Source organism: Macaca mulatta, chromosome 5 (genome assembly GCF_049350105.2).
Source record: "Macaca mulatta isolate MMU2019108-1 chromosome 5, T2T-MMU8v2.0, whole genome shotgun sequence".
In the NCBI taxonomy this organism is placed as follows: Eukaryota; Metazoa; Chordata; class Mammalia; order Primates; family Cercopithecidae; genus Macaca; species Macaca mulatta.
In genome coordinates, this window is record NC_133410.1 from 148,604,073 (window position 1) to 148,629,746 (window position 25,674).

At 44.0% G+C, this 25,674-nt stretch overlaps 2 protein-coding genes across 5 annotated transcripts in view; one reads left to right on the forward strand and one right to left on the reverse strand.

Annotated features, from left to right (window-relative positions):
* The window catches only part of MGST2 (microsomal glutathione S-transferase 2), a 58,229-nt gene extending 56,934 nt beyond the window's left edge, over positions 1-1,295 (forward strand). For 3 of the 4 annotated variants that reach the window (XR_013417139.1, XR_003729361.2, XR_003729358.2), the window contains exon 7: positions 359-1,295. The gene's annotated coding sequence lies outside the window, so the exon portion shown is untranslated. The remainder of the gene's footprint in view (positions 1-358) is intronic. The other variant, XM_078001592.1, reaches the window with a different exon arrangement.
* The window catches only part of MAML3 (mastermind like transcriptional coactivator 3), a 435,956-nt gene that overhangs the window by 13,358 nt on the left and 396,924 nt on the right, over positions 1-25,674 (reverse strand). The window contains exon 3 of the mRNA XM_001088303.5: positions 496-744. Within this exon, the coding sequence (XP_001088303.2) occupies positions 496-744 (249 nt within the window). The remainder of the gene's footprint in view (positions 1-495; positions 745-25,674) is intronic.

Consider the following 25,674-nt stretch of genomic DNA (forward strand, 5'->3'; position numbering starts at 1 on the left):
TTCTGCAGGCCTTATTGTTCTGCTATTGTTCCCGATCCATTGTTCATGACCCATTCTATAGAATTCTCCTCAATCCTTCCTCCTGTCAATTTCCTCTAAGAAACAGAGTTCTCTGAATTATTATTTTTTCCTTCATGCTAGAAATAATACGGCTTATGGAGCATGTGAGACAGTCCCCACCATGTGCTGATTACACAGACCCCTGTACCAGAAATCAGAAGAAAAGGGGCCAGGCTTGAATCAAAGAAATGTCTCTGACACACAGGCCTTCAAATTGATGGCTGGAGCCTGTCTTTTAAGAACAAATTAATTCATTATAGGAAAAACCCTAACTAATTGAAAGGTCTAAATTCTTCAGGTTCTCCTGTGATCCTGGGAAATGCTAGACCGTGAGCATCTTGACAGAGGATGTGAACTGCGACTTCCTCACAGGCAGCAGGCAGGTGCTGAATAAGTGCTTGCTGAATGAATGAATCACGCCAGGGCGCATGTTACCTGTTCCGCCAAAATCTGCTGCTGCTGCTGCTGCTGCTGCCTTTGCTCCCGCAGGAACTGTTGCTTCTGCTGCTCCATCAACTGGGCCCGCTGATCAATGAGCATCTGCTTCATGATGGCTGCTTGGGGCTGGCTGCCCAGGAAGCCAGGGCCTGCAGGACTGGCTCCTGAGACCATGCCACCTGAGCCTGGGGGCACAGAGGACTGCATGGGGCCTGTGGTTCGGGGAAGTCCAACTGGATGCTGCTCCTGGGAGGACAAGAGAGAGAGACATGAAGGGGTTCTCCATGGAGACTCACTGCCATTTGAAGGGAAGCCCCTGGAAAAAGGGAATGGGGCGGAAGTCCCAGCTTATGGACTGGAGGCATTTTGAGTGGCACGCATTGCATTTCCATAAAAGTAGCCTCAAACCCGACCTTACCTGAGTAGAATGAGAGAGGCCACAAGGGACAGTAAGAGAGCATGGCTCTGGGAAATCCAAGCCCAACTCCAGTCTGTTTCGGATGGGACCGACTATTGCATATGGACAGGATTTTCAACTAACATCCTGTGTTCCTCCAAGGAAAGGGAATGAGCCCTCAGGCTGAGCTCACCTAAAGTCTGGAACACCAGAGACATCCTGACCTCACCTGTTAATCCTTATTTCTTACTGTTTACTTGGCCAAAATGGACGTCTTCTTCGCAAGTAGGAGGGACATTTGCAGAAAACTGCAGGAATTTGTTAATCAACAGATCTGATATTTGATGGAATTCTAACGAGTTGCAACATTTGAGAGCTATATATATGTCAAAAAGAAAAATCCTGCTGGCCAGAGTTGTTGATGGTGAGAACTGGGAATGTTTTACACTAACCAAAGCTATGTAATCTCCTAATATCTTTAAAAATAGAATTGAGTCGGCCAGGTGCCGTGGCTCGTGCCTGTAATCCCAGTACTTTGAGAGTCCCAGTACTTTGGGTGGATCATGAGATCAGTTCAAGACCAGCTTGGCCAAGATGGTGGAACCCTGTCTCTACTAAAAAAAAAAAAAAAAAAATTAGCTGGGCGTGGTGGCGGCCACCTGTAATCCCAGCTACTTGGGAAGCTAAGGCAGAGAATTGCTTGAACCCGGGAGGCGGAGGTTGCAGTGAGCCGAGATCGCACCACTGCATTCCAGCCTGGGCGACAGAATGAGACTCTGTCTCAAAAAAAAAAAAAAAAAAAAAAATAGAATTGAGTCTTCTATGTCTGGGATAATTTAAACGTGGGGTGTTGGATTGGGTCTCTTGATTCTATAATTATATGTCAGCCAGTCGAATGATGGCAACTTTTAAGGACTGGTCCTTAGGGAAGAGGAGGTCAAGCCCAGGTGACTACTTGGAGAATGTGCTCAGAGGCGAAGTTTATGCTCTAAGCTGGACAGTGTGGACTATTAGGGGAAAACAGTGAATGGGAAGAATAGGTGTGTGGCCCAAAGATTCAATTTCTAGACACTTCCTTTCCTATTTTTTCTACCAAGTCTGCCTAGCAGTGGCAAGTACTGTCTGAACATTCTGCAGAAATTCCTTCTACCTCATTAAAGTTTCAAGTAATTAATGTGAACATGGAGGAGTTGACACAGATCAAATGGGCACACATATAAGGACATTCACAGTCATTTTGTGAAGCACTATTATGAGAGCTAAATAGTAAGAAGCAAATGTGAATAACTCTATCATTTAAAAATTTGTAAATTCAAACTGGATTTTAATATTTTTCTTCTTTTTACTTTATTGCCTTTCCAATGCAGATACCATTAAACATGTTGGCAGTTTTTTCTCAAAGCAAATAGGTGAAGTTTGTCTCTGTCTCTCCTAGAGAGACAGTCCTGGATTTGACTCCCTATGGCTTGGGCTTGTGTTCCTCCCTTCCTCCCGTGGTGTGCTGTAGAACCATGCAGGCTGCCCTCTCTACTATGACTGACCTCAACTGCCTCTTCAGTTGCTCTTCTTCCCTCCAAACAAAACAAAAAAGCAAAACAAACAAAAACCAAACCAAACCAAACCAAAACGCTACTCCTCTTACCCTAGAAACACTTGCCCAAGAAGCTCTGGTTTGTTCATACAGTAGCCTAGGTCACACAATGAATGAATGGAAGACACAGAACTAGCAGAACTAGAACGCTATTTTTTTTTTTTTAACAGATAGCTTGTCTATACTTTTTAAAAAAATTAAACTTAAATTTTAAAAAATTATTTCATTAGTTATTGGGGCACATACAGGTGGTATTTGGTTACATCAGTAAGCAGAACGGTAATTTTGATTCTCAATTCAGTACTCTTACTAGCTCAGGCCTCTCCCAGGCAGTGTCTTCATGGTGTTAAGTGTGCACCTAAGAACAGCCTGTAGACCTATATAGTGTGTCTCTCATAAGTGTACTGTGTTCTATTTTTTATGTGTAAATGCTGTAGCTGAAATTAATAAAACGTTGTGTCTTTGTGTATTTTCTCTATAAATACACAAAGATAGCTAGGAAATATTTTTGATGTTAACAAAAAGATCTTATACTAAAAAATACCAGGAACCTTTGTGCTCCCAAAAAGTTTACTTCAGGACTAACTCTTGCAGGGGCCTAGATATTTCAGGATCTTCCCTTTCCCCCCAAGTATTTGCTACCTGTTTTCCAAGCCCTTCCTTGCAGTGAAATAAAGCTGTTTCTTGGCACCTTTAGGGACAAATGGCTGATTGGCTTTACACTTTAACAAATGAATTCACACTGACATATAAACAGTCAATCAGCAAAAATGCAGATATGTAGTTTGTTTTTTCTGTCTCAGTATATTTGATACTTTACAGTTTTGATAAGAAGGAGAGAGTTGGAAAGAAAATGAGGCCCAAGGGAAGATAAAGTTTTCTTCAGCTTGAGTTTTTGAAAGGGTTGGTCTGGGATGACCCTGTTTATCTTTGTGCACTTTGAGATATGCTTGTCCTGTGTGACCAGCCCGCACAGCTGGGGAAGTGGTAAGGAGTGAAGAAGTGTTGCTTTCCCAGCCTCCTCTCCACTGGGAAAAGAAAGAGAGAGGCAAATGGGGTGATGATGATACATCAAACCGCTTTTTGCCCCTGTCTTCCTGGGCCAAAAAGAAATACTTCAAAAGCACAGTGTGAAAAAAAACCCTCCCAAAGGGATAGTCATGTTATTACTTCCCAGGATTATGTATTTCCCCAAATAATTCCCTCCTAGAGGTTTTGCCTTCAGGCTTCTCACTGAAGACCTACAGGCAGAAAGGGCTGTATGTATTATATTATTATTATTTTTTAAGAGACAGGGTTTCACTCTGTTGCCTAGGCTAGGGTGCAGTGGTATGATCATAGCTCACTGCAACCTCCAACCCCTGGGCTCAAGCAATCTTCCTGCCTCAGCCTCCTGAGTAGGTGGGGGGACTACAGGTGTATGCCACCATGCCCTGCTAATTTTTAAATTCTTTGTATAGATGGGGGTTTTACTGTGTTGCCCAGGCTAGTCTTGAACTCCTGCCCTCAAACAATCCTCTTGCCTTGGCCTCCCAAAATGTTGGGATTACAAGCATGAGCCACTGCTCCCAGCCACTATGTACATTCTTAAAGGACTGCCTTCCCTATGAAACATCTTTAGTACTTTCCCAACAAGCTCTGCGGCATTCAACAGTGGATGAGAGACGCCTACAGCCCCAGACTCTGAGGTGTATTGCAAAGTGTGACGATGTACTCAGTGACTTGCCTTACACATTAAGCTGGCCGAGGCCACTAACTGTTTCATAATACATGGCTTCTTTTAACCTCCAGTCTAAGAGGGCTTAATGAGAAATAGTCTGTCAGATTTCAGGATTTCAAGCCACTGCTCTTGTTTCTAAGAAGGACACACACTGTGTTGTGCAATTAGAGAAAACCAGGCTGAGCTTTCGTCATGCGAAATGTAATGCCTTGAAGCCAAATGATGCTGTATTTTTAGTTGTAATTACTGGCTTGTTCTCCAATCCACTCCTTGCCCAACGACCTCCCTTGCTTCTCCCAAGAATCTTAATACAGTTTCTTCCCCTCAAAAATCCAACTGGCTATATAGATCTTCATTACTCGCCTAGCCCTCTCACTCTTCAGTAAAATAAAGGGAGGAGAAAGAAATCAAAACCAACGAACCTATTTTACATATCTTCCCCTCCAGGGAAAAGATCTTAGCAATATTCTAAAGGCTAGAGTGAGGTAGGAGGTGTCAAAAGCACCCTTACCTCCCCCAAACAGGCAGTTTTTGACTTCAAAAAACAGTTGTGGTAAAAATATCTCCCAAGAACAACCAGTTGTTTATAAATCTGTGCGTAGGGAAGCTTTATTTTTCTGAAGTGTTTTCAAGAACATGCATAGTGTTTGGGTGAGAGGGGCCAGCGTTGCTGGCGGCGAACCAAAGACGGCCGGCGGCGAGGAGGCTGGGGTGACAGGGACCCAGTGGATAACGGGCTTCAGAACGCCCAGGGCTTCAGCCTTTTCCAGGCGTCCCTCGCCGGGGGAACGCGGAGCAGCTGCCGTTCTTACTGCGCCCCAGCAGATGGTGGTGTCAGCCCGGCCTCGCGCCCGGCCGCCGCTGCGCCCGCGCCCCTCCCCTCGCAGATGGCTTAATCAGGGCTCCCGCCCGCCCCTCCGCAGCCCCCGCCCCGCGCGTCTGGGCGAGCGCTGCGAACGTGGAGCCAGGCAGTCAAGTGTTACTGCGTACAGCAGGTAGCCTGGCAACTGAGAGCATAATACCGAGCAGATGGTGTTCGCACGGCGTGATGGACATCACACACGACAGCCTGAGACAATCCAGGAATTCCCTGGTGACTCTAGGCCCTCTTTACACAAAATGAGTTCTCTCTCCATTGCCGTGTATCTCTGGGGTTATCTTCCCCCCTCTTCCGACTGACACTGAACTGGTTTCTTATTACCGACTTTTCTTCCAGCCGGAGGGGAGGGAGAATTCAGGTGGGGGAGGGCGCGGGAAGGGGACGTGGAAGGAAACGGAAGGGCTGGGAGTGTGGTAGGGGGGCAGTGGCGACCTCAACGGGGCGGAAGGGTGGCGGACACCAGACCCCAGGGCCGACAGCCCGGGAGGGACCGGGTTCCAGGACCCCAGCTGCACAAAGCCGGCGCGGGGAGGGGGCGGTAAGGAGCGAGCCTTGGGTCGGCCCGGCACTGCTGCCTCGGCTCAGAGTCCTTGCAATCACTTGGCCTACGAACAACTTAAATGAAATTTAGGGTTTTATTGAAAAAGTCCCTTGGGGCCTAATTTAGCCTCTCGACTCGAGCCTATATGCTTACAAGTCCTTAGGGGACTCCGGCTAAGAAGTCAGGAGTGGGGCCCGTGCGCCCCCGGTAGGACCGAGACTGCCTCTCGGCGCAGGCGGCCCTAACAAAGAAGCCCACGAGGCCGTCCCGGGCGCTGGCAGGGGCGGCGCGGCGGCGCTCGGGAGACCCGCGAGGGGCCCTGGAGGTCCTCGGCCAGCGCGCGCCGCTCGGGAGCCCGCGAGGCTGCAGTGTGCTCCGGCGGGCGCATTTCTCAGGCCCCGTCACATCGTGTGTGTTAGTGGCTGGGGAGGACACGAGGACAGAGATGAGGATTGTTCGTGGCAGGAAAGAGTAAAAATAAATCAATGCATAAACAAAAAGGATGCCCCAGAAAACCTGTGCTTTTCTCACACACACACACACTCACTCACTCACTCTGAATTGGGTCAAGTAAAAAAAATTTTTTTTAAAGAAAGGAATATTTAGCCCAAGTGGGATTTCAACTAAATTTTATATATCAAAAGATAGCTACATCCAACCTCTCACCAGAATCCAGAGGCTTTCTCCTGCAAAGATACTATTGAAAGTTTTATTAGTAAGTTTGAGAAGGCGAAAGTATATATCAGAGGTGAAAGCTAACGTGACAATTGCTTGGCCAAAGAGCGCAGCAGTTTTATGTTATTGAGCAGCACAGGATGAATCGAACACCCATGATGGCTAGACAGAGGCGCCTGGCTGTGATTCCCAGAGGTTCAGGCAAGCCATGTGACCTCTCTCAGTCCCCACCCTCTGAAATGAAAACCATACTCATAAGACTCCTGACAATGGAAATTTTGGAGGTGACAGTTAATGAAGTGCCATAGAAAGGAAATAGCTACGAATACTCTAAAACCTCCTCATTCCAAGTATGGGCAATTTGGGAAAAATGAAGAACTAAATTAGGGGTTCTCATGTGGTTGCAGGATCAAATGCATTAGTCCCCACCTGGGAGCTTGTTAGAAATGCAAATTCCCAGGCTCCTCCCAGGCCTCCTGAGTTAGAACTTTTGGAGGTGTTTTAACAAGCTCGCCAGGTGATTACGATGTCCCATAGAGAATCACTGGGGCAAATAATCCTGTGCCCTGATTAGATTGCAATGCTGCATTTTCAAAAGCAAGTCAGGGTGCTGAGTTGCTTAGGTTTCTGTTGCGAAGTTTCCTGCTTTGGAACAAAATTCTCAAAATTTTCAGAGGGTTGCTCAGGCCAGTGATGTTTGCAATGCAAACCCAAGAATTCTGAAAGGAGCCCAGGGCCAAAAGGAGCCAATTCTTCCAGGAGGGACTGCTCCAGTTACAATTGTGCTGTGGAGGCTGAGGAACACCCATGACTGAGGAAGGGTGAGTCCCCCATAATGCCCTTGCTAAGGAAGCATCAGACATCCCTAGACCTACAAGTCCCTGGTGTAATAAGGTGAACTATGGAAAGCTATGATTTGAGGAAAGTTCCCTCTGATTGAAAGAATTCTTCAAATATGAAGAATGTAACACTTATGGGGCACCTACTCATTGCAAAACACTCTGCTAGGGGCTTTCACCTGTATGTTTAACTCATTTTGTTTTTTATTTTTTTTTAAAGCCCGAATTTCTGAGAGGTTAAGGAACTTGTCTGATGTCCCACAGCTGGTGGTGGCGTCTCTGGGATTCTGACTTTTCCACTGACCATAACATGCATCTGGTCTAAATTGAGCAGACCACCCAGGAGGATGTTGGAGTAAAAAGAAATGGGAAGGGGGTGGGGAGAGGAATGGGCATAGAATAAAAAGGTAGAAACCCTTGGGATCAAAGGATGCAACTGAAAGAGCACCAAAATATGCATCATTTTTTTTTATATGTTGCCTGGTACCCAAAATTGGGGTGCCTCTGTGGTATCAACTTTGACATTTAAAGAAAGGGCATAAGATTAGATCATTCAACCATAAGTGGAAGGAAGAAACAAAATGAAATAAAACCTTAGAATTCCCTTTGAAGTTGATCAGGTGTCAAGGCAGAGATTTGGTTTTCTTTTACAAACTTTCTTTTTCCAGAACAATTTTTATTGTGGGTTTGGAGAGGTGTTTACAATAAATTCATAGCAGAGCTCCAAAAGGGCCCATCCCATCTAAACTCCTCTGTCTCAGCAGATTATTGAAGAAGATTGGATTAAAAGGATTGTTTTGTGATGTGTGATGGTTGTGTCCCAAGATGATTGCGTTTAAGGCAGAGTTCATCAATTTAGGAGGCTTATCACTGAAACAGCAGTAACTTGAGGCCCAATGCAAAGGCTTCTAAATGGGTTCAGCAAAGCTCTTTGTTCAGCTTCTAGAAAGGAACAGTGTACACTGGGGGAACCCCACAGGCCTGGGTAGAAACTCAGCTCCACCATGGGCCCAGTGACTGGCAATATATAACAAACAGCTTATGGTTGTTATTCTTACTGCCAAAACCTCTTGATCATGCAGGGCATCCTTCAGGATGAGGGAAGTGCTGTGTTTCTGGTTCTAGCTTTAGCTTCTAAAATAATGGGGAACAAGACTTGTCATGGCACGGTGGCTCATGCCTGTAATCCCTGCACTTTGAGAGGCCGAGGCAGTCGGATCACCTGAGGTCAAGAGATCAAGACCAGCCTGGCCAACATGGCAAAACCCCATCTCTACTAAAATACAAAAATTAGCTGGGCTTGGTGGCATGCACCTGTAGTCCCAGCTACTCAGGAGGTTGAGGCAGGAGAATTGCTTGAACCCAGGAGGTGGAGGTTGCAGTGAGCTGAGATTGCACCACTGCACTCCAGCCTGGGCACGATACAGCGACACTCTGTCTCAAACAAAAAAAAAGGTCTTGGTCCCCATTATTTTAGGAGCTAACTGCTTAATTGATAGGGCAATTATTTAAAAATATACACTTTACTGATTCCTTCCTCTGCTTCCCAATTGCTGGGAATATTTGAAAAACAATGCAGAAAACTATAGATAGAAAAAAAAAAGTACAAAGTAAAAAAAAAATGCAGAAAAGTAGACAGAAAAAAGTATACAGAAAAAAGCTAACACTCATTTTTAACACTCAAAGGTAACCACTGTTAATATTTGATATGTTTTTATATTTCCTCCTAGTTTTTTCCCATATGCAATAACATATTTTTATGCTTATGATCATGGTATATACACAATTAAACACACCCTACTGATTCTTAATTAAGTAACATGGGAGAGGTAGAAAGTTCTAACTTTCCAAATGCTTTCAAGTGATAATTTCCTGGCAGGATGATATCCTTATGGCATCCTTCCTGGCAAGGCTTTTAGCTCCTTTGGGACCAAGACTATGAGTCTCCCCAGTATCCAGCACAGAGCTAGGGCCACAGCTGCAACAAAATACAGATTTACTGAACTCATCTGACTAATTGGCTGGGATGAATTCTAGCCTAAACCAGTATCAGGTATAACTGGAAAGGACAAAATGATGGCCCTATAATGGACTGCTTCTCCAAGCTCCTGAGCTGACCCTCTGCTGAATGTTAAAGAAAGGGTTAAAGTTGGCAGTCCAGTGCAAAATGTGAGGATGCCACCAGCCACAGGAAGGTCAGCCTTTCAAGGCCATTTTTTGGGGGGATAAAAGCAACAAAAATACCATTTGTCCTTATCAGTGCTTTGAACATAGTTACCATAGGTCCCGCCAATGGAAACACAACTTTGAGACTTATGCTTTTCTTCTGCCTTTGATGTAAATTATAAGAGTCCTTTTGATCCTTTCTTGTGATTAATTCCACCACCAATGCAATTCTAAATTGGTTAAAAGTTCATTAGTGTACAACAATAGAAGCTTGATTAAATAAATTATGGTATATCCATACCATGAATACTAGGCATCCAATAAAAATCATGCCTCCTTAGACTATCTGATCACATAGAAAAAAGCTTACCATATATAGTTAAGAAAGGCAGGGGAGGAAAGCAGTTTCTGTTTTTTTTTTTCTTTATGTCCTTAGGTGTTAAAACTAAAAAAAAAAAAAAAAAAAAAAAAAAACAGTTTCTAAAACACTTGACACTGGATAGTCTTGTTAGACAAGAATTGTAAGAGATTTTTATTTTTATGCTTTTTCAAATTTTCTGTTATGAATATATATTACTTATAGTATTATTTTTAAAAGCTTGTTAAGAATAATGCTAAACTGATATGGAATGAAATGTAGAGTGAGTTCAAGAGGGGCCCAGGTTATGTCTGGGACCTGGACTATTTCTCCCTGAGCCCACCTTATGCTCTAGAAGGTGTAACAGACATGCTTAAGCAGCAGGACCCCTTTCCAAACCTGTACGTGGCTTCAACAACTGGGCTTCGATACAGGTTCAGCAACTAGGTCAGCTTTCTATTGCTTCCACAAAGAGCTCCTAAGTGCCAGCGGAAGGGTACTGACCATCTTCCAAGAATTCTTGGGTCTACCTGGACAAGCCTGCTCTCTGTGGCACCACCCAGCTCTCTGTGGCTTTTCTCTGTCTTAGGCTTGAAGCCACAGTGCATGGCCAGAACCAGCCAGACCTTTGGAGTTCAAGAACTTGAGAGGTGGGTGAAAACTGCCATTGCCTCCACAAACTGTCTTCCCCGTGGAGCTGTAAGAAAACCTGAGTCACCAGGGCTGGGAAACCTGCACCACTGAGACGAGCACAGCCTCTGCGCCGGCATGCAAGTGGCCGCTGTCAGGACACATGGACTGAAAGTGGTTTGTCAGCTGCTCCATTAGGTTTTTTTAACCCATATGTTTGCTACCTTTCTTTCCTTGATTTAAAAATAGGGAGGGGAGTAGTCTCAGCTGTCTTCAGCTGCTAGGGAGATTTTTTTCTTTTCCCCTCCTGAGCTACTGTTTTCCCCAACCCGAGCCTTTCTCGCCTATTGTACCCACCCTTTCTGATGAAGTCATCAAAGCAAAGATTGCATAACTGATGCATAGGCCTATCTTGTGTTATACTGGGAGACAGGCCAATGTTTCCATTAATAGACAAGAGCACCACCACGCTGCCAAATGGAGCTCTCTGCTGCAACCACTACAAGACAGGAAGAAGGGAAGGGAAGCTGAGTGCTCAGGGCATGCTGTGGAGGGAAGGCGAGGGCACTTCTGCCATCATCTCCAGAACCTCCACAGCCTTGGGGAGGCGGGGCGCTGAGAGACATCAGTGCTGACTGCCTGAGAAGAGCCCTTCCACAAGCAGCCTTTCTGGTGTCCCCATATGCTTCCTTCCTTCCAGAGGCTGTGAGAGGGAGGGCCCATGTCAGCCTGCTCTGCCGGTTTCCCGACTGCTGAAACTGGTCTGTGGGAAGCCGGTTTTGACCATGTGATGCTAAGGCTCTGAGAGGAGGGCTACCCTTTTCCCCACCCTTGGTCCCCATTCCTATGAGTAGAAGCCTGCCCAGCTGCGGTGGTGGGGTTTGAGAAGGCTAGGACTTACAGCAGGGAAAAACACGAGGAAGCAGAAAGAAAAACAGAAACACTTAGAAATCTGGGATTGGTATTTCTCCTTATATAAAGATTGTGGCTGACAACCAGCTTCTTAGAGGAAGCAAGTGTAGGAGAAGGGCTCATACCTGGTCTGTGAGGGCCTATGGGGGATCAGGGCACCTGACCCTGGGCTTTGCATCCACAAGAACCTTGAGTTTAGATTTTTAGACATATTCTTCGAACTAGACTTTACATATACAGTCACTGAGAAATCCTGAGAGGATTGAAAAATAGCATCTATTTTATAGCTTTAAATTGTGCCCTGAGCTGAGTGTGGTGGCTCACGCCTGTAATCCCAACACTTTCGGAGGCTGAGGTGGGGAGATTGCTTGAGTTCAGTTCAGGACCAGCCTGGGCAACAGCAAGACCTCATCTCTACTAAAAATAAAAAAATTAGCTGGGCATGGTGGTGTGCACCTGTAGTCCCAGCTACTCAGGAGGCTGAGGTGGGAGGATTGCTTAAGCCTGGGAGGTTGAGGCTGCAGTGAGCTGTGATTGTGCCACTGTACTCCAGCCTGGGTGACAGAGTGAGACCCTGTCTCAAAAAAATTGTGCCCTGTTATTAGATCAGGCTGCTCTAAGTCCATTATCAATTAACATTTTTATACATCCTGCGATTATCCTGTGCACAGTATAATTGCCCTATGCTTTATTTTTAAAAATAAAAACATTGCATTTAAAAAAAGCTCTATTGTCATTTTTTCATTTTGTAAATATAACTGGGCACTCCAAAAAATAGAAATGGCTCAGGTATTTTCTTAACCTTGAGAAGATTTGGAGACACACAGACATAAAAATAAGTTTTAGAAAGAATATAGCACTTAAAGAGGTCTAACACAGCCCTTGACTCCACACCACACATACATATGGTAACTGGGATAAAGGAATCTGCAAACAATGAGAAATCATCCTCTCTACAGATCTTAAACTTTTCACTCTCTTTAATCAGAACTCTTCTTGGGAAGCATGATTCAGCAGTGCTTGGCTTATAGTAGGCGCTCTCAGTATCGTCCCTATTAATAATGAGGAAATCAGAAACTTTAGGTGGGGCCTATATTTTCAGCTCAGATTTTTTTGGTTCTTAATGGTCACATCAGTTCCTCAGCCATGTGAGGGAAAACATCCCTGTTTACAGATGACCACTTTTACTTAGGATAAAAGTTAAGTTGGTAGCTAAATACGAAACGAGACTCTAGAATAAATATTCTTTATACGTCCTGTGTTTATCCTGTGCACAGTATAATTGCCCTTGGGAAGGTGATGGGAAACTTAGTGAGGAATAAATTCACCTTTTTGACTATAACAATAGAGGCCTTCTAAGATGGGGGTTATGCACCAAATATTTTTTGCCACTTATCCCTTCTAAAAGCCTAAACGCTTTTTGGGGTAATTTCTCCTCTAGCTAGTTGACTTCATACCCACCTTCGCTCTGCTTCCCAGATCCAGGCGGGCTGCTTTACAGCATGACCATGATTCATACATACACATCTCTACCTAAAGTTACACGCCTCCTTTAAGAGCTGCTGCAACCACTACCACTTCTCTCCAAGGTGACTGCTTGTAGGAGGATAACATCAGAACAGGAGGGGCAGGGTGATTAATGCTGGAGTAGGACAGGGAGATCTGACCTGCTGTTCAGGAGACTTGTCAACCTGAGAAAGCTTCCTGGACACTAGGGATCCTGTTTCTGGTCTTCCTTCCCTTTGGACCATTTCTCTAATAGACACAGTTCCTTGTTCTTTGGCCCAACTAATTACTTTCCCCTTTGTGTTTCTGTTTCCCTTTATCCTCTCCCCCATTTTAAGAATACACAATTTCTCAATCGGCAATTATTAAACCCTTCTCAAGTCAACCAAACCTTTTCTGGAAGCTGACACTAAATATACACGGCTGTAAACTTGCTGAGGAGTGGAGGAGGGGTGAGTAGGGATGACAAACCTAGAAACTGAACTTGAAATCTTTCTCGGATCCCAAGGATACCACACAGGGGAAAAGCCAGCCAGAGTGAGATTCTCTTCTTTATTTTCCTTAGCTTCTCAGGGGATAATTTATACTGAAGGTTACTTTCTATAGAAGGCCTTGAGAACACTACCTCTTAATCATATTTAGAAGCATATAAAAAAGGTTGACAAGGCCAATCTTGATTCCTTTTTCCTTTGATGTAGTCACAGAGAATTTTGAAGGAAAGATGGGGTCTCTAAGTCCCCATTAATAAATAAACGTAAGTCCTCAGGAGTGAACATTCATGTACAGGGTGCTGAGAGCTCACATGTGGAGCTCTCAGTATGGCCATACAGTCCTGCCACAGTCATTGTCACTGAGAGAGTTGTCACTGCTGTAGTAGGGTCCCAGTCACTCTTAGTACCTCTCAGAGGTTTCCTGGGGACACAGCCCAAATATATCCTGCAGTCAGATGCACAAACACCCTGGGTAGGAACCTAGAGAGGTCTGGAATACTCTGATTCACTTCTGCTAAGAGACTTAGATAAGGAAGGCTGACTAGGTCAGTCAAATTGATTGCCAAGGTGGCTGGCCTAATAGAGGTTCAGGGATCTGGTTTGAGAACATGGAGCCTCAGACCCTTCCCTTCAAGCTGTGCAGCACTGCATATCCTTAGTGGCATTTTCAGTTTCAGCTTCCAGATCTTAGAGTTGATTTTTCTTAAAGAACACTCACAGCTAAGACAAACAAACAAAACAAATAAGCAAACAACCGACTTGCTTAATATGATATGCCACCCCCCAGGAGTATGGGTTGTGGTTATAGCTTTGCTTGGGATTTTATGTGGAGTAAGTCACTTCATGGTTAAAATGCAAATATTGCTCAGAAAACAAGTATACCTCCTCCTGAAGTCTGAGCACTAGAACACGACGTGTGGCATGTATATTTTGCTATTAAAGTTTTCTTTCAATTTGAATACACATCCCACTTTTTGAAAAACTTTGATTGCTCAAGGAGTCTGCACAGGCCCAGTACCCTAGCTCAATGGCAGGGGCTATGGTGGGGCTCTTAGACTCTCGGTGCAGTGCAGCCGTGGCCTCTGTCCTGGAGGGAGACTGAAATCCGAGTGCAGAGACAAGGTATACTTCATGGAAGAGCTCAAGGATGGCACCAGCTGGTCAAGAGGCAAGCTGTGTGGCAAGTGTTCTGTTTCCATTTGATTTCCATACAGCCAGGCCGAGCAGACCCGGGATGGGCAGAGCGTTGGTATGGCATAGAAAGAGGCCCAAATGTGGATACAAGGCACATGAGTTCTAGGCAGTGTTTGACCTGAGGCAAGTCACTGAACATTTCTAAGCTTCAGTATTCTCCTTTATGAAATGAGGAAGCCAGCCCAGGTAATCTCCAAGGCTTCTACTTGCCCTAACATTTCTCTGGTTCTACTTGGAAAGAGCTTCATGGATAAGCGGGGACTTGACTGGGAGCCTTGATGGAAGTGTAGATTTGGATTTGAGTGAGAAGAGAAGGAAGGAAGGAGAGCGGCCACCTGCAAGGAGGGAGGTGGCCACCCAAAGTTGGGGTGTTTGCTAGGATGTGTGAGAAGAAAGCTTTGCAGGGTGGGACTGGCCATGGACAGGTCTGCATGCAGGCAGAGCCAGCCGACTCGACCATCAGCCATCAGGAGCCACAGCAGGTTCTTAAAGGGAATAAATGCTAAATGCATTACTTTAAGGAGATTAAGCTGGTGTCAGGTAAAGCAGAGATTAGAATGGGGCTGGATCAGAAGAAAAGTGGGCAGGAAGGGTTGGGAGACAGCCATGGGGGTAATCCCATCAGGAGGTGAGGGGAAGCCGGCTGAGATTTGGCACTTGACTGTGGGAACTGAAAAACGCCAAATGCACCTGCCAGGCATATTCCTGCAAGAATAAGAATTCTCATGTGCAAATATCTGGGGTCACTTTCCGGTCTGGGGTCCCACCTCCTCCTACTCATTTCTCTTCTTTATTATTGTGCTCTGCCCAGCCCACATGGCTACCAGAAACCTGGCAGAGATACAGTGATCCCTGCTTTAAAATCAGGTAAAAATAAAGCTAGTTTTTCTGGTCTTCCCCATTATAAAAAAACTAAATTTATTTAAATGTGAATTTAGAATACAGGATTTTAAACATACCACCTGGTTTTTGACGGGGAGTAGAACAGCAGGTATATAACTGTGAATATTTTCAAAGCCCTAACAATACATCCTGGGGATGAAGGAAAGATGGCAGGCAGTAACAGGAAATGTGACCAAAACAACTTGGAGAAGAAGAAACCTTTTAGTTTTTGTGCTTCCTTAACTTGTTTCTCTAACTTTCTCTCCTGCTACTAAATGTTTCATTCAGTCAACTTTTTTCAAGAAGGCCTGACAAGTAATAAGGAAAGTTCTATGGTGGCCCAATTAAAGACTTTTCATGACAAGTAGACTTCATAACAAATGTGATAACTAAATATTTCCTAAGCATAAGCTCTCAGTTGGATTTTTTTATTAAAAAGTCAGAAAATCACTCTTGGTCTTATTGCTAAATCTTGTTTGCAACAGAAATGGTATGTTATATTTTTATAAGATAATTAACATTGCATGTATTCTACCAACCTTTTAAATCTGAACTAGAGATGGTAATAAGAATAATTTCTAACAAAGTAATTCATCAGTACACAACCAGTTGGACCCTTGAAAATTTATGATTGAAGTTAAGAATACCTTGGTTTCAGGTAAAAATATGTTTTATATCACCAACTTGGAGACTGTCTTCTCTGAAAAAACGAAAAATCTTTCCTCTGAAAATTTTCCTACCCCTTATCGAGACAACAGAGGAGAAGCAGATACCCTGGTTCACAACACTCTGAAATTACCACTGGGCTCTGGAAAATGGATTGCTTCACCTATTTGTTCTGTCTTCTAATCCCAGGGAGGGGCTGCAAATCTTCCCATCTGTCTCTCTCGCTCTGTGGGCCCCTCGTTGCCATGGTCTTTCCCACAGTATCTAAAGGAACAAGATTCCGCAGACGTTTGACACTGGACCTCCGCAGGCAGCCAATTTGTTTTCCTTTCACCTCCCGCCTTCTCCTCCTCTCTCCCTTTCTAATATAGCATATTCTTTCTGTGCACCCACCAAAAGTAATGTGTCAAACTATGATTATGTTTTCTTTTATTAAACAAGTTGAAGAGAGACCGATTGCTTTCCTTCCTTTGATCAAGTCAAGGTAATAAAAAGCCTAGGGAGAGTCGGGGTGGGAGGGGGTTGCTGGCATCTGCTGTCCTGGTCTAGGCCAGCTTTTGTCGGGGGTTCATCTTAAGAAATTGTGGGCCACCGGCCGTGGCTTTCCTTCATGGCCCAAGGCTTGCAGCAATTGCTTCTCACTGTTCCTGTGTTTGGAACCAACTGAGTCTGTGCAGCTCTTAGTGGTTTCGTCTTGTGCTCTGGGAAAAGCAAAGGGGTTGAGGATGGAGGGAAGCCCTGTCCTCAGAACGTGCAGCGAAGTCAATCCTTAAATGATGGTTTCTGTAGGGTGGAAATACCAATCTATTTGAACCCTTAAAGCTTATACCAAATCCACACTCTCTGCATCACTGAGGGAGGAAATGTAACTTGAGAGTTTGTGGCGCTGGTGGGAGGAGGGAGAAGAGTGCAGAGCACGGGCAACTTTCCCTCACCTTTTAGATAGAAACCTTTCCTTCAAGCATCTGCATCTCTTTAGTTAGAAAATGAATTCTGTGGGGAAGAACTTTAAAAAAATCTTCCTTGCGGCCGGGCGCGGTGGCTCAAGCCTGTAATCCCAGCACTTTGGGAGGCCGAGACAGGTGGATCACGAGGTCAGGAGATCGAGACCATCCTGGCTAACCCGGTGAAACCCCGTCTCTACTAAAAAATACAAAAAAATAGCCGGGCAAGATGGCGGGTGCCTGTAGTCCCAGCTACGGGAGGCTGAGGCAGGAGAATGGCGTGGACCCGGGAGGCGGAGCTTGCAGTGAGCTGAGATCCGGCCACTGCACTCCAGCCTGGGCGACAGAGCGAGACTCCGTCTCAAAAAAAAAAAAAAAAAAAAATCTTCCTTGCAAGTCAGGCGCGGTGGCTCATGCCTGTAATCCCAGCACTTTGGGAGGCCGAGGCAGGTGGATCACCTGAGGTCGGGAGTTCGAGACCAGCATGGCCAACATGGCGAAACCCTGTCTCTACTAAAAATACAAAAATTAGCTGGGTGTGATGGTGTGTGCTTGTAATCCCAACTACTTGGGAGGCTAACGCAGGAGAATTGCCTGAACCTGGAAGGTGGAGGTTGCAGTGAGCCGAGATCGTGCCATTGCACTCCAGCCTGGGCGAGAGCGCGAGACTCCCTCTCAAAAAAGAAAAAAAAAAATTCCTTGCACACATCATTTTATTACTGATACTTATTAAGAGTAACAAGAATGCCCATATAGGCTGGGCACAGTGGCTCATGCCTGTAATCCCAGGACTTTGGGAAGCTGAGGCAGCTGGATCACCTGAGGTCAGGAGTTTGAGACAAGCCTGATCAATACAGTGAAACCCGTCTCTACCAAAAATACAAAAATTAGCTGGGCACAAAAATTAGCTGGGCGTGGTAGTGGGTGCCTGTAATCCCAGCTACTTGGGAGGCTGAGGCAGGAGAATTGCTTGAACCCAGGAGGTGGAGGTTGCAGTGAGCCAAGATCATGCCACTGCACTCCAGCCTGGGTGGACAGAGCAAGACTGTCTGGAAAAAAAAAAAAAGTAAAAGAATGCACATATAGAGGTGGTGGGACTTTGAAAGGGGGATGGGAAAACAAATTCACGGGAACACTGCCCATGGTACATTCAGCTTCCAGATACTCACAGGCTCTAAGAGGGCCTCCATCTCTTTACATTGTCCAGGAGCTAAACAGGAAGATGGAAATTGAGGTTTGGAGCACTTGGGCCATAAGAGAAGACACTCCCTAGGCTGGGGTTTCTAAGGCTGGTCACCAAGATGCCTATCTCTTTCCCTTCAGGGGCTTCAGAGAAACAGGCTTACACCCCAAAATAGAGGCGCTAAGGGACCTGAATACCAGGAGGAGGGTCTAGAAATGGAAAGAAGTGGAGCTCAGATTGAGAACCAACTGGAGAAAGGATCTCTGGTCCTGAACATCAAACCATACAACAACGGGAAGAGATGAGGACAAAATGCATCAATGGAAATGAGTGAAACTGAAGGAGCAGGAGGCTGCTGGGGAAAGGTCAGGCTGAGAAGAGGCCAAGAACAGACCCTGGCTGGGAGGACACTTCCAGCTCAGTCCCCCTAATCAAGATGAGGTCCGGCTTGACCACAGCTGCGCTTTCTATAGTCTGTATCTTTCTGGGGTAAGGAGCAAAAGCACGATTGGGGTAAAATTTCTTTTTTTCTTTCAGTCTGAATGCAACTAGCTTTGGAAAGTTGAGCAATTTCAAGTAACTGCTCCTGAGGTTTTGAACGGTAGAAAGGCAGGGAAAAGTGAAAGAAGGTCTCAGCCTGACCAGGTATTTTGCCAGCTGCCATTTTCAAGGTCTGCAAATTCAACCTGGCTTTGCTTTGTTGGCCTCCAAAGACAGCCTCTCTTAGGGCTTCTCTTTGCATGCACACCATTTTGACCCTGCTTCTTTGGTGAACAGAGTGTGGGCATGATTGTGGCTGCACATGTCCTTGAAGTTCCAGAGGGCACTTCTTCCCTCCCATCTGGCCCCCCACAAACTGCCAAATAAAAACAATCTAAAAGCTCTAAACAGAGCTCAAATGGAAAAAAATATTTTCTTCCTCAGGAAAGACTGGAAATTTCTTCAAATTGAGAAAAGGCAAAGAATGGTTTATAAATGTACAGTTTCTATGTTCACAAAGATATACCCCAATTATGTAAAATTGTAGCCAAGTTCATATTTGACCTAATGCTTTTGCTTTCCAGGTTTCTTTGCATTAACACAGATTTCAAAAACATGAAACATACATTAAATGCAAAAAAAGTTTTCTCTAAGAGAACTGCTACACAAGCACCATGGGGCCAAGTTATAGGTTTGGTGGCATTAACATAGATATTTGCATATATCCCCTTCCTAATCTGCTTTCTTGCAGATCTAAGTGAAAATCTGATTGTTTTCTCAGGCAAAAACCCAGCCCTAGGAGCAGCTCATAAACCTCACCACAGACACAGTATTCATGGCAACAGGAACTATTTCCTTTGGCTTATGAGCTCTGGTAACTGTCAAGGGGGTGGGGGATGCCGATCAGAGAAATCTGGAAAGACATGAGTCTGTCAGAACACGTGAAAGGACTTGACATGGAGGCCACATTTGTGTTGCACAATTTGCATGAGCACTTCTGGACAAATTCTATTTTCACATGCAATTCACAGACCCGCGGTGGCAGTGCTAATTGGTGAGGTTGCCACTCAAGTGTGGTACCAAACAGGAGCTCTCACTACATAGATGAATAATACAGAGTTTTGAGCAATGCAGTAATTATTTTACAGTTATTCTACATCACCATCATTCCATTATCTCTTTGTCCCCCTCTCAACTCTCATAGTGGAGATGAATAAGAACCCCCAACCCTATTCTGCCGAAAGTGGAATTCATGTTATTTGAAATCAACTTAAGAATAAGAAAAGAGATGGCAAGGAACAGCTATCATTTCATTAATATGGATGGATTATTCATGTCACTAGAGTGACAGTGAATTTGATTGTACCCTGAAGTGCCAATAGGATGCCAAACACAGCCGTGAAACACACAAGAAACTCTGAATGGCAGAGTGCTTTGGAATTCATCTGCAAGAATTCCAAACCCCCAAGATAAGGTAGCTTATTGCCCACATGATACTTCAATGCTAAGTGAAGGGGAAGGGAGGGTTCAGATCCCCTGGGTGCCTCCCATAGCTCCAAGTGACAGGGAAGAAGGGGTGATAATTCCCCAGTCCTTCCTAGGTGGCATTAGAAGCTTCAGAATCAACACAGCATCCCCTGCGGGTCACTCTCTAGCTTCAATAAAATCAACCCATCAGAGGGAGAGACAGGCCTCCTAGGCGGTGGGTCGTGAGTCCTCCTTCTGAGGATGGTTCAGCATTGGCTGCCTCTGCACTAAATGCAAACCAGGTGGACTCTAGAAATGGCCTTTCGTGCAGTTTTGGGCTTTCTTCTCTTTGTTCTTTGGAGATATTAAGCCTTAAGTCCTCTTTGAATTTGAGAGTTACTGATTGAGCTGTATCTGAACCATATTACGCCACGTGATGAAACTTGACACACTGGAATTCACTCCTCCGTTATTCACTCTGCCTGACCCCAGTGAAGAAGTCTACCCTCCTGCAGCTGATAAAAATAAAAATTTAAAGAGGTAGTTAGGCCCTCTTTAGGCTCAATTACTTTCTTTGTATATTTTACCTAAAAATGGCCTTCCTAAGGCACTCTATTTTGAATTTCAAAAGTCAGTGATAGATTTTCATCCTAGCATTTCTCATCTTCAGGTCTCATCAGTACCTCCTACCCTCTCCCCTTTTAAAAACTGGAATGGGAGGAGGTTTCAGAAGAAGGGTTTTTGTTTTGCTTTTACATTTCTGACTTAGGCCTCAGTTGAAAATGAGTATTCTTTTATGGGTAGTGGGAGTGCAGAGGTCTACTCCTATTTGGAACACCTGGCAAGTTGCCTTCTGTGATTCAATCACTCTTTTCCTCAACTTAGAGACCGTTAGACCTGAAGGTCAGTCGTCTGTCTTCAGGGTCTAACTCTGGATCTGGCCTGCAGAGTAGGCAAAGAAAGATGGGGTGGGTAGTTGCCCAGAGCTATTTGCCAAATAACAAAATGCCTCTGAAAAATCTCTCTCCCATGTCCCTGTCCAAATATAACATTTTCCCATTTGGGTTTAGATTTTCTAGGAGATTACTATGAAACTTAAAATATTACTTGGAGTAGTCTAACATATTCGGGTTGAGTATCCGTTATCCAAAATGCTTGGGATCAGAAGTATTATGAATTTCTTGGGATTTTGGAATATTTGCATATACTTCATGAGGTATCTTGGGGATGGGACCCAAGTCTAAACACAAAATTCATGTATGTTTCATATACACCTTATACACAGAGTGTGAAGGTAATTCCATACAATATTTTAAATAACTTGTGGATGAAACGAAGTTTTGACTGCATTTTGACTGTGACCCATCACATGAGGTCAGGTGTGAAATTTTCCACATGTGGTATCAAGTCAGTGCTCCAAAAATTTTGGATTTTGGAGCATTTTGGATTTCAGTTTTTCCAATTAGGGATGCTCAACCTGTATATACAACCCACAACAGCCCCTAACCCTAAATAGTGCTTAGGTTCTAAGGGGTGGTACACAGATGAGTGGGTTTGACGGACCCCAGGAAGCCAGTGGGTAGACCTTGTGCCTGGAGGGGAGAGGAAAGAGGATACTGGAATACACTCAGCCCAGGTCACAATTTTGCCCACAGCAAGCCATGGAGTTACAATGACATCGTTGACCTCTAATCCACAAAGTATCCATTCTTATTTCTTATAGTGTCTGCATGTAAGGTTATAATATAGCTCCTTTTGATAAAGAAAGGTACACATTTAAAGCAAAGACCTCCAAGGAGCCTCCATATAAAAAGAAGCCTGTATTGCATTTATTACTACTATGGTCTGAGCCCAGCAGCAGAAATCTGAAGCTTATCATTACTGCCTAACTCTGGAATAGCCTTATCTTTTCTCTTGACTGTGACTTTGGGATTCAAATTCTAACTTTCCTTGCAGGTAGATACTTCAGCAATTTCTAATAAATGTTACAGATGGCTATCTGTAGGTTCTCCCTAGTAATTCCTATTTCATTAGCTTTAAGACTCATAAATTTTAAGGCTCATGTTATGTACTACTAGAAAGAAAGAAAAAAGCACCCTACAGAACTATGGTATGCCATCAATTGGAAGATGCATCCTGACTTCACAGATGTAAAAATCAGGATCCTTAGGATCAATGAGATATGGTATTTAGGCCTGTGGTTGCATGGGCGCAGGCCTGGGACTAGGCTCCTAAACAACCACCAGGTCTAGCATGGCGGACCTAACTCCTCCTCCAGTGTGTGGAACCCACCCTGGACCTAGCCTGGCTCTCTCTGTGCTCACAACCCCACCTATGAAGAGGGGGTGAGTGATAACCACTCCCTACCCTCTTCTTTGGGGTCAAAAAGAAGATGGCTGGGAAAGTGGCTGGCAGGTCACGGGAAGCTTTGGAAGCCAGGACTTCTCTCTTATGTCTTCATTCAGTGAAGGCTTGGCATCAATACATTCTGTATTTTTCTAAATGATAATAAAAAAAATCTTTACCACATAGCATTTATACATATTTCTCCTGAGAGAGCATGCGTACAGATAAGAAGTAACGTGGCCACTCGAAGATCGCAGCAGTAACACCTAAATGATTTTAGCTCGATTCTAGAAGAAAAAAAAGCTAGAGGCAGGCAATAATTTTAAGGGGAAAAAATGTCCCTCTACATTGATAACCATAGTTCTTCAGGCTGTTAATGCTATGTCATTAGCCACTTCCTTGTGGTGACACTGGGAAGAGCTAACAGGGGGAAAGAAAATAGGATGGCGAGGTTTTTGCAGGCTGGGGTGATTTTTTTGAACCTATTTGCTAGGTCAAGATAATAGGATACAATACAAACCTGAAGAATTTATTCTTCCTGTCTTCAAAAAGACTTACGACCGTCTTGAATCCTGTTTCAGGAGAGGGCTCAGCTAGTGAAAAACAGATTTGTAGAAAGAGTGGGCTCCACACCACTCAATTCCTATTTTCCTTCCTTCCCTTTTCATTGGGGTAAAATATACATAACATAAAATTTATCATTTTATCTCCTTTTAAGTGTACAATTCAGTGGCATTAAGTACTTCACAATGTTGTGTGATCCATACCATGATCTATTCCCAGAACTTTTTCATCTTAAACAGAAACTCTGTACCCATTAAGCAGCCTGCCTTCCTTTGCTTTTTTCTTTTCTTATTTATTTATTTTTTGCTAGGAGCATTTTAACTATTATGGGTATTGATACAAATTTGGAAAGGAACGTGATAAATACACATGATGGAGAAAATTCTGACAGAAAAAAGTTAAAGATGAGTTTCAGAGGCTGGTAGGAGAACTATTATAAGCAGGCCTTTATAACCTCGAGTCTAAAACTATCATGAAAATAAAATATAATTTTACAAATCAAGTGAAGGGAAAAATATCTGTACTAGAGCAACTGCAGATCTTTTATGCTCCTTCCCTACATACTTCCCTGAGGCTGAGGTGAGAATTAATAAGTTTACAAGGTTACTCAAGTCAAACAGATGTTAAACTATCAAAGCTTAGCCCCACTCATTTCTTCTGTCTGTCCATCTGTGGATCCATCTCTCCTTTCTCTCATGCATATGCCAGACACAGCGCTGGACACCATGGCTACCAAGACACACGGGTATAGCTGGCCCTCAAGTAACTCCTACATCAGAAGGGAGACAAATGGAAATGAGCAAAAGACAGATAAGGGAATGATTAACTCTGTCTGGAGACTGGGGTGGAGGGAGGGGTGAGAGTTAACGAAAACCCTCTTTGCCCAAGGAAGAATTAAGAATTAATACTACCTACTATGCACATGTACATTAATATGTTGTAATGTTATAAAGTTATGAATGTGATAATTATAGACTAACATATTAGTTGAATAGTAACATATAAACTGGCATATGGCCTATGACTGAAACAGCAAAACTTAAATAAGTGCATAAGGCAAACAATATAAATATGCAAAACAAAGGTGTATTAGGGAGGTCAATTATGGGTGATTTTTTAAATGTAAAAAATCACTAATTTTAATCACATGTTTATGTTCTTATAGTTCTTTAAACATTGTTTTCTTCTTGATTATAAATTTATCCACTATGGAAAATGTGGACAACAGAAAAATATAAAATGGAAAAGCAAAATCACTGCTAATCATTACCACAAAATGATAATCACTCAACATATTGCCTACCAAAACATTCATTCAAACAAGACAAAGATCATAGTTGCATATTACTCCATTGTATAAAGATGTTATCATTTATTTAACCAATTGCCTACTGTTGAACATTTAAATCATTTTCAATTTTCACTACTTTATGCTGAAATGAACATTCTTGTACATAAACTTTTATGTACATCTGATTGTTCCCTTCAAATAAATTCCTAAAAGTAGAAATTTTGTGTCAAAGAGCATGAATGTGTTTAAGGCTCCTGTTTTGGTACATATTATCAAATACCCTCTGGAAAGATGTGGTCTATTTACACTTCCATCAGGAATACACAAGGGTCTCTGGATTATACTTTAGGTTCAATTTTTTAAAAATGACCAGCCCAGTGCAATTGTGATTCTTCATGATTCTTTCCTAATAAACAAGACACTGTAAATAAAATTAATTTTTAAAATTATTTAAAGTTTATTTATAACATATAGTCATCTAAGCTTTCCCCTCAGTTTCTCTTCCTCTGCCCAAAGCCCCAGGAGCAGGCACGGTCGGCCTCTGTTCTCCTTAATCAGCAGGCTCACATCCTATGTCTGTTGCTTTGCCTCTTCGGGGTGGCGAATGCCTGAATGCCACAAACACCATTTCCCCGGGGTTGTCACCTGAGATTCTTCAGCTGTCTGCTCACAGCACGGCCCCCGTGTATCAGAGTGAAAAGGCACGTCTTTATTCCTGTAGCTGGCTTGGCCAGCTGGCCGGCACCAATCCTTATGAATGACAGCCGGTTTGCTGTTCCATATTTCAATAGCCGTAAGCCGGAATAGCACCTGTAGACTCTGGGAGTGAAACACACTGGGAACGACATTGGAGAAAGCCTGCTCCTTATTTGGCTTGGACCTCCCACTACCTCAGCAATGTGGATTTAAGAAAACTGTGCCAGCCAGGTGCGGTGGCTCACGCCTGTAATCCCAGCACTTTGGAAGGCCGAGGCGGGCGGATCACGAGGTCAGGAGATCAAGACCATTCTGGCTAACATGGTGAAATCCCGTTTCTACTAAATATACAAAAAATTAGCCGGGTGAGGTGGTGGGCGCCTGTAGTCCCAGCTACTCGGGAGGCTGAGGCAGGAGAATGGCGTGAACCCGGGAGGCGGAGCTTGCAGTGAGCTGAGATCCGGCCACTGCACTCCAGCCTGGGCGAGAGAGCGAGACTCCGTCTCAAAAAAAAAAAAAAAAAAAACCAAAGAGAAAAAGAAAACTGTGCCAGCAACGGTGGCAACCCAGTAAAGATCTACCGCTTTGTTACAATGGCAATTGATTTGATTCAGGATTTCCAATTAATTTTTGGTCCCTAGATATGGTTTACTACAATAGCAGAAAAAGAAAGAGTGAGCTTTTGCATGTCAGCATTAAGTAAACATTGACACATTTAACACAGGGGCCCTGGGCAGTCTGTTGAAGAAGCTACAAC